Raw genomic sequence first — 9,338 nt, 5'->3', positions numbered from 1 at the left:
CACCTTTAAAATGGGAGTAATCATACCCGGATGACCCACTTCACAAGATTGACGTGAAGGAAGCACTTTAAAGGTTACCTAATGCATAGTTGGTATCTATGCTTTAGAGAGGTTATCAATTAAGAAGTTGATTGATAGAGCTAATAGGGAAGCAGCTGGGCCTAATCATTCCTACCGACACAGTTAAGCACCGATACCCAGTGGTAACACACAGTGCCTCCTCCTACTGGATAAGGACTGGAGAATCAATCTACCATTGGCATCAGAGTGGGGATTGAAGTTTGTTTTTGTTTTTTGATTTCTTTAAAGCAAAGACAAAAAGAAAAGTGTGAAACGGAACTCAACGGAAGATCCAAAAAGGTGTTCTGCACGCCCAGTGCAGGGTTAGCAAAAGGTTAATCTTGCCTTGAGGAAGGTACCCAGTTAAGTTGTCTACCTAGTTGGTGCTGGGGGATTTGAAACCCAGGCAGCGGTGGGAAGGGATGCTGGACAGCGTTCTCTCTTCTCTAGAAAACCTGAGCTACGTCAAGTCCATTCACTAAGCCGTGGTAAATTGCTTCCAATGGACTGCCCTCGAGGTTACCCGCCAAAACAGAGATGGAAACTCAGCTTTTGGAAAACTCCTCGACGTGAGGAGTTCCAATTTTCAATAAAAACTGGCTTCTTTGTTTCAGACTTAGACACTAAAGCCCAGTGCCTGGCCTTCCTTCGAAGGTGTCTTGTCTGGGCCACGCGCAGAGAGTCTCTCCCCAGCGACGATGAGCTCCAGACCTTCCGCAGGAGCTCGCAGGCACCCTCTGCCACCTTCAGGGCCGGCCAGCAACTTCTTTCACAATCTTCACCAAGTTTGGAAGCTTCCGTCAAGTGTCCCGGCTCTGGGCCACCCGTCTTCTGTCTCCAGGCTTACCCGGACTCTCAAGCTTGCCAGTCTGGGGCTCCGTACCCCCCGCACCCCGGCGGAGCTCAGTCCTGGGCCTCCCCCGGGGGTCCCTCCTTTCCCCGCCTTTACCTGACGCCGGCCAGCCCGCCTGCGGCTTGGGGCGCAGCAGCCTCCTCCCACCGCCGGCCCTTCCATTGGCTCAGGCGGCTGCCCGTCTCCCCCGCCAGCCCCTGCTCGGGTCCGGAGGCAGGTTTAGCCAAAGGAGCGGCCGCCGCTCCAGTTCCAGCCTGGGCAGCAGCCCCGGGAGGAGAAAGCACGCAGGGCAAGCGGGCGCGGGAGGGAACGGCGGAGCGGGGTGTCGCTGCTGGCGCCTGCTTAGCATGTCCCTGCGCACAGGAGTCCCCCCACGACGCCGCCGCCGCCGCCTCCCCAGCACTAGCAGCAGCAACAGCAGCAGCAGCGCCACCGCCGCCGACTCCGGAGCAGCAAACTTGGCGGCGGTGTCTCTCGGCCCCGAGCTGGCCATGTAGCAGCCCGCGGTGCTTCCTCTGGACCGCCGTGCGCTCCTCTCCCCACCTGGCCAGGGGGAAGAGACTGAGAAGCAGCCCGAGGCTAGGCAGCGCGGCATGCACACCGCAGTCGCGGGCCCCTGACGTGGGCGCCCCGAGCGGTCTCTCAGACAGGGGGTCAGTCCCCTTCGGCCGGTGCCGGGGCTGCACTTTGGAGAGAGCGAAGGAAATGGGCGAGAAACTTTCGGAGCCTCCGGAGCCAGTGCCCCGCCGCGGCTGCAGTAGCAGCAGCAACAGCCTGATTCCGGCTCTGGCGGCCGTTCCCGCTGCAGCCGCGTCCCCCTGCACCAACTCGTCAGTGTCCTCTTCTGGCTCCGAAACTCTGTCGGAGGAAGGGGAGCCTAGTGCCCAGACCGCCTCCTCCTGCGGTCAGCAGCAGCAGCCGTCACTGCCGCCTCCTCCTGCCCAGCCAGCTCCGGGCGCAGAAGGGCCGGGAGAAGCCCGACGGCGGCTGCAGCTGGAGCCGCAAGCGGATCGCGGTGCTGCCCGGCAGTCAGTGAACCTGGGAGCCGGGCTGCCCGGGGCTGAGCGCAGCAGCGCGTCTCAGGAGGAACAGGATGAAGAGGTGAGGTTCTTTTCCTTCCTTCTCCTTACCTTTTCTTTCCTCTACCTGCTCTTGGACCCTGCGCCCTGGCAGCGCCTAGCCCAGGGCGAACATTGCCCCCAGCATGGAGGGTGGTGTGTTGCGCAGAGGGGTGGGGGCAGGGTTTGCACCATTTAATGGGGAGGGTCCCCTGCTAGTTGCCCCACTGAAGGGTTGGGGGTTCTGGCGGTCTTTCTCACGCACAACGCTCTCCAGCGTCCCGCTGTGCCCAGGGCCACTGGTGCTGACAGTTTCTGGGGGGAGGTGGTTGGCGTTCGCTCTGCTTTGGGGGTCACTGACTTTTCTCTAACTATGTCTCTGTCTGGTTGATTCTTACATGTGTGTTTGCAAGATGAGTTTATATGCAGCTTGCCATTTATAGACGCTGTTTAACATCTTTATGTGTAGACATACACACATGCACATAAGCTACGTGCATCTATACTCCCTCCCTCCAAACTGAATGCTGCTCGGGATCCTTGCGTTTCCGTAGAAGCTCCAGGTCGCCTGGAGAGTACGTGGTATGTGGCGGTAATGGATGTGTGTGGAGGAGGTTAGGGGGGAGATGGGGGAGGGCAGGCTTAAGGAGGCTAGGAGATGATGGAACGTTTCTTGGAGCCTGGGGAGCACAGCTGGCCTCCCTGGGAACTGCCTTGACCTAGTCGCTCTAGCCTAAGTCGTGGGAGTTTCTTGCTCCGGAAACTTCTCCCCCCTTTTTTTCCTTTCCCTCTGCCCTGGTGGGCGGAATTGCCGGGCAGGTGGTTTGGCGTGGGGTTCTGGTTGGAGCTGGGTGTAGCTTCTCCGGTGTAGTGTGGAGAGGTGAGTACCCAGGCATCCATACCGCCATGTGCTTTGTTCGTGCCGAGGGGTTTTAAAAAGATATCTTGGCAAAACACTTGCCATTTCAGGAAGATGTTCTTTTTGATCTATTTGGTTAAAATGCAGCCCTTGGCTTTCTGAAAAGATGTTCCTACAAAATTTATGATTCCTGATCTTCACAGCAGATTAATTTGACGGTCCTTTGGCTCTCCAGCTTCCCTGTCCTCTCGGGCCTCCCATGTCGTCTTCTTTGACTTGGTGCCTTTGGAATGCAGCTGTTAAGCTTGAGACTAGGGTGGCTTTAAAGTTGTTTATATAGGACATCTCTTCTGGTGAAGTTGGCTTGATTCGATTAGCCCATTAGATTCTGAGCTTCTCACGGGCCAGGACAATCTTTTGACTTTTTTTTTTATTCCCAGCCTTAGCACAGTGCCTGGCACATAGTAGGTGCTAATAAATGCCTAATTTACCACTTAGAGTAGTAGATATAACTGTGACTATAGAAAGCCTCTCCAAGAAATTAATTTTTCAGGCTAAAATAGTATTTTTTCCATCTTTGATCTCTTTGGTCAAATGGATAGCTGTGCTTGACAGAAATAAAAACCAAAGATTTCCAGAAGTCCATAGCCAGGGAAACCCAACACCCTAGTTTTCCCCACCCCAAGAACTAAGTTTGACTTTGGCTGTGGATCCTTTTCCAAGGAAAAGAAATTCTTACCATCAGACAACAAATATTAAGTGCTTACTTTGTGCCATTCACTGACCTGGGAACTGGGGGATGCAAAGAGAGAAAATATTCTCTATCCTCAAGAAACTTAAATTCTAGGGTGAGAGAAAACATAAACCGGGACATAAAAAGTCAACCTAGTAGATGGGAGGTAACCTGACCTTGAGTTGTACCTCCAGGTGGTCTCAGGATGTACCAGATTTCTAGAGCTGTCCCACCGTGGACCCACGTCCTGAAATTGAACTGGTATCTCTAGCTTTCATAAAGCCACTCTCTGGGCCTTGGTTTTCCTCCTTTATAAAATGAGGTGTTTGGACTAGGTGATATTTAAGGTCTCCTTTTTATGTTTTAGTGTGTTGTATTCAGTATTTCAGAGCTGAGGCACCAAGACTTGGGATGGGATCAGCACTGCTTAGGCTGGATAGAGCCGTTTTGATCTGGGAGAAAGAGTTCTGGGAAATGTTAGCTCTGGAGTTTGCCTTGACTAGCACTGGGATATAAGAGAATACACATTGGATAGAGGCTGCATACAGGTTGATATCTGTTGAGTTACCCCCAAGTCCAAATTTATTGTTAGAATTCTATAACTTTAGGGCAGGATCATCTCATCCATCAAATTCTTAACCTTTTTTGTGTCATGGGTGCCTTTGGCAGTTTGGTGAAGTCTATGGACCCCTTCTCCAAATAGATTATGAAGGAAATGAAAGATTAATGTAAATTTAGATGCAGTTTTTTTTCTCATCCAAATTCATGGACCTTGGACCATGATCCTCTGACTCCAGGTTAAGAATCCTTGATTTAATCTACCCCCGCCGCCCTTAGTTTTACATATGAGGAAATTGAGGTCCAATAAGATTGATTTACCTATAGTTACATGAACAACTCACAGCCTGTCTTTTGACTCTCAATCTAGTTATCTTTCCTCACAATATCATGCTTTCTACTTATTAAGCATGATATAATTTACAAAAGTTCTGCATTTTCAGCAATGTAGATCCTCCTTTGGCTGATGAAGATCTGGATCTTAATGGATGATCTATTGAATTGCTGTGGCCAATTTTTTTTTTTTTTTTGCTGGTGGTCTGTTTATCTCCTGGTGATGAACCACACTACTCCACAGGTAGCTAGCCCAATGCTTGGATAACAATCAGTTATCTTTGGGGCTCTACTTGAAAATTTCTTAGCTTGATAGGATCAGATAGACCCTGTGTTTTGCTGGCATAGCCCTCAGGAATCAAGGTCACTTGAAGCACAACAGAATAGTTCTGTAGTGGAAGATTATTAATGTTTATTTTAGAGGGGAACATTTGAGTTGCCTTGTATTAACCCTGTAGGAGACTAGTTGTGGTCAATGTCATGGTCTGATGGTTAGATCACAGGACTGGAAGTTAAGAACCTCTCACTTTTGATTTCGGTTCTGTGGCTGATTTATTGCCTAGCCTTGGGCAAATTGGGTTGTGTTAGTGTTGTAAGCCTTCCAAACTAGGAAATAATGATAACTTATTTCACATGGATGTGTTGTGTAGGTTGGTTGATGAAAAAAAGAAATGGATAGATTAACATTCATAGTCTTTGTGCAAGCTGAGCAAAGTTGGTGTAAACTGATACATGTTAATTACATAATAGTTTGCAATATTGTATTAGGGACCCCACAAACTACTTAGGCAAAGATAAATCTTTTTTTCTGATAAATTGGACACCAAACTAAAAATATAAGTAGTTTTTTTTTTTAGTATGAAGTATGCATTATTCTTAAGGGAAAGAACAAATTTCAGTTTTTATTCTCCAGTTCTTACAATGGCATTTCTTAATGCTTGATAACCTTTTGAGATGAGAGGAAACTTCTTGGTGAGGCCAGTTGGTTGTTTGCCACTATTTAGTGGTCAAATTAGAATAAGTCTAGAGGTGTTTTCATCTGCTCAGGCACAGGTAGGAGTATAGTAATTAGGAAATCAGTATAATCTGAAAAGAGGAACAACTTTTTTTTCTAATTTAAAATTTGCAATTGGATTTTTTCCTAGATTTCCTAATAAAAATACTAAAGTCTAGCTTTGAAGGTCAACTTTTGAAAATTCTCATAACTCGGCAAATCTAATCATCACTAGAAAATTTAACATTACTATGTTGTATTCGAAAGGCTTTTCAACAGATTCTATTTAAGAAAGTCGGCAGTCATTCAATAGTTCAATATTTTATCTTATTATTGTCGATGGAATTTAAAGAAACTCCAATCATTCTTAGCTTTAAAAATAACACTTTAGTTTTACATGGCACAGCTTCAAGTTTTCCTGTTCTTCAGATTAAACACATAAACCACAGCTGGCATAGTTTAAAATTTTTATTTATATAAACTGTGTCTGACCCTTACTACTTGTCCCTTTAATCTTATGGATTTGAGGTTTGTGAGAATGGGGCATTCCTCCTGCAAGTAAGGTGATCATATTGGGAAGGTCCTACAGTAACTAACTATTTTGGCTTGGAAAAACATTTTTGACACCTGCTTTTGGCTGGAGAAAAGCGATTATACCACCTTTGAAAATGACTTTAAATTTTGTGGCTTGGATGAATATCAAACTTCAGACTTTGGTAAATTATGATGCCTAAACTCTGTAGGTCTCAAACCAAGAAGTTAAACAGCCTACATTTGGAGAAGGATGAAAAAATGCTTTAAGTAGTTTTGCCAGCTAGAATGGAAAAAGAGGTGTAGTACTAAGGAGGCACCTAGCCTCATAGATACTCTTTTGCATTAACCAGGGACTGGCCACATGGCAGAAAAGGGCTTTGATGGCAGTTAAAAGGATATCACCTCAAGATAAAATGGATTATTTATACCTGACTCTGTTTTCTGTTTCCTGACTGATGGCAAGAACAGTTTGGATATTGTTTTAAATCTTTGCCTTCCCATTCTTCACTCAATGGTGTTTTGATGGTCTGGTCTGTTTAAAGCTTCTTTGGACCTATCCAAGGCTTGGAACTGATAGCATCTAAAAGGGAATGGGGGCAGGGAACTGCTGAAATTAAGATCTATTTGGATGCCTTTAAAAATTGCAATTAAACTCATTGGGTAAAAACTTTGGGAACCTTCTGAGCTCTGCTTAGACTAAATCAGATTTTTTTTTTGGTGAAGTTCCCAAATGCCAATTATAATGCTTTTCCTGACTGCCTTACCTTCATATCAAAAATTCATATTTTTGAATATGAGAAGAGAATTGCTTAACAAGTATTTTGCTAAAATGTATTTTGGGACTGTTTGCTGGATTATGTTACCTTTTTATAGATGTGCCCAGTGTCACAGCTTGAAAATGATAATTAGGTAAGGTTTGGAGCAGATAGGCATCTTTAGAATCACAGATCTAGTTTCTTTATTTAACCAAGAAGCTAAGGAGAGAAAATGAATGAAGACCTAGCACTTATTCCTTTCTCCTATAAATGTGGATGAATCATTGTTGTCACCTAAGGTGATGGAGTAGGGAGGACTGGAGTTCTCTGGGAAGGGTTTGGCTCAAACAACATTTGCTCAGGAAATATAAAGAATTGCTCACTAAATTGATTTTTTAAAAGATTTTCCTCCTTCTACTGTTTTAAATGGAAGACTTTATATATTTTGAGTAAGTAAAGATGATCTTGGATCCTGAAGAATGATTGTACTTTATAAGACATTATTTTTTTTTTGTCAACCATAATATCACCTTTTGAAAGAAATGGGTTGTGTTTAGTTTTAATTTTGGTTTGCTTTAGAAGCAGATTGAAGGACTACTCCTTGTATTTAAAGATCTGTAAGGGTGAACATAAATGCTACTTTTCATTGTGACTTTTCTTAAGACTGATATTTTCCTTAATGGGAAATATTAGTGAATGGACAGGTTGGAAGAGGGGGGAGTAGTGTTGAGGTGTGGGTTGACTGATTGGCAAAGCTAAGCTACCATGAAATGCTTGTTTCTGCTGTAAGTCTCAGGGGAATCACTTAGCTTGAAATCATTCTGAGGGAGAATTGTTCTGAGATCAGTTCTGTCAGTTTGTGGATCCTTTAACATCTGTGTACTGCCTCAAAGTAGGAGAAGAGAGATGGACTAAGATGGAAGATTTGGCTAAATAGGGGAACTTTAAAGATCAGAGGCTTCCCAGCTTCCTTCCTCCCACCCTTCCAACCTCAGTCAGTCAGTAAGTACTTATTAAGTGCCTGCTGGGCAGCTAGGTGGCACCATGGACAAAATGTCCTGAAGTAAGGAAGACTCATCTTCCTGAGTTCAAATATGGCCCCAGATACTTACTAGCTGTGTGACCCTAGGTAAGCCACTTAACTCTGTTTGCCTCAGTTCTCTCATCTGTAAAATGAGCTGGAGAAGGAAATGGTAAACAACTCCAGTATTTCTGCCGAGAATACCCAAATGGGGTCACAAAAGTTGGATGTGGACATGCCTGAAACTACTGAACAACAAAAATTATATTGAAATGTAGTTATTGGGCATAGTGACTATATAATGTGTGTTACTGAGGAGGCTGAAGCTGGTGGATCAATTGAGCTCTTGAATTATGAGCTGGTACCAATATCATGAACCCCTGAGTGGGGAGTGTGAAGGGACCTTGCCTTGCCCTGCCTAAAGAGGAGTGTCCTGTCTTAGGTTGGAACCAGATTAAGTCTAAGCTTCTGAACTGATCAGCAGTGGTATCTCTGGTGAGTGGACACTCTACTTCCAGCCTGGGAGATATAGGTAGACCTAGTCTGAAAGAAAAGCAGTTATCAAAATATAAAATAATAAGTTCACAAATCCCAGGCATTCTGCCCTAGAAGTAGCTTGTAGAGAAGGTTATGGAAGAACAGACAGTTGTTTGTTGAATGATCATTGCATATAAAGCTCCTACAAAGAAAAGCGTTTCCTATATTGGGATATCTTGGTGTGAAAAAGAGAGCTGGGTGATATATGTAATAAATGATACTCCGTGGTGGAGAAAATGATTTGGTATCTTTCATTCCAAGAGTGTTTCTATAATTTATTATTACTTAGTTTTTATATACTGTAGTGATCTTCTGCTGAAGAACTTATGTCCTTTTAATGCCCATAAATCTGTTTGGAGCCAAGCTGTCAATATTACCCTGATTTTATATATGGAGAAACACACCTAGGAAAAGTAAGTCAGTGGCAAAAGCAGAAATAGACAGAAGTTCCCGGGTCTCTTATCCAAGGGATTTTTGCAACATCTACTATTTTGCTGTGTAAACATCTAGTAGTCCCAGGCAGGCTGCTTATTCATGAGCAGTCAGGCATAAAACCTGGTGTATCACTTTTAATTTCATGGGGCAGTGTTTCTTATGATATACAGACAGACAAGTTTTATGGTGTATACTTCATTAAGCCTTCTATTAATACACACACACACACACACACACACACACACACTCTTCCCAGTTTATGGGATCCTTATTTGCTCTTGGTGATCATTTATTAAATAATATCCTAAAACACCCTGAGTACACCTTAAATTACTAGTTGCATCTATCCTTTCCGTTACCAGCAGCATTGCAGGACCACCAATTATGGGTGTGGCCTTTTCCTTCCAGTTTAACTGGATAATTCTATATAGACATCACTTATTTCTGAGCCTGAGAAGGAAATGCAAGGAACTCATTCCAAATGAATGTCTCCTTCTGTACAAACATGTAGGGCTGGAAAACATTCTGACCTTTTATTTAATGACCCTCCAGCACTTAGAGCTATCCTGCCTCTGAGGCTTTACTACCTTTGTGACTATGCATGGGTC

General features: G+C 44.6%; 1 protein-coding gene across 3 annotated transcripts in view; it reads left to right on the top strand.

Annotated features, from left to right (window-relative positions):
• The first annotated feature begins 1,572 nt into the window (after window positions 1–1,572).
• MAST4 (microtubule associated serine/threonine kinase family member 4) overlaps window positions 1,573–9,338 on the top strand; it is a 783,557-nt gene continuing 775,791 nt past the window's right edge. For all 3 annotated transcript variants that reach the window (XM_027863400.1, XM_027863401.1, XM_027863399.1), the window contains exon 1: window positions 1,573–2,014. In XM_027863400.1, the coding sequence (XP_027719201.1) occupies window positions 1,619–2,014 (396 nt within the window). In that variant the 5' untranslated portion in view covers window positions 1,573–1,618. The remainder of the gene's footprint in view (window positions 2,015–9,338) is intronic.

The sequence above is a fragment of the Vombatus ursinus genome, unplaced genomic scaffold (assembly GCF_900497805.2).
Source record: "Vombatus ursinus unplaced genomic scaffold, bare-nosed wombat genome assembly UNPS02014772.1, whole genome shotgun sequence".
Lineage (NCBI taxonomy): Eukaryota > Metazoa > Chordata > Mammalia > Diprotodontia > Vombatidae > Vombatus > Vombatus ursinus.
The sequence above is the reverse complement of the archived record's forward strand: the minus strand, read 5'-3'. Positions and strand labels throughout refer to the sequence as shown.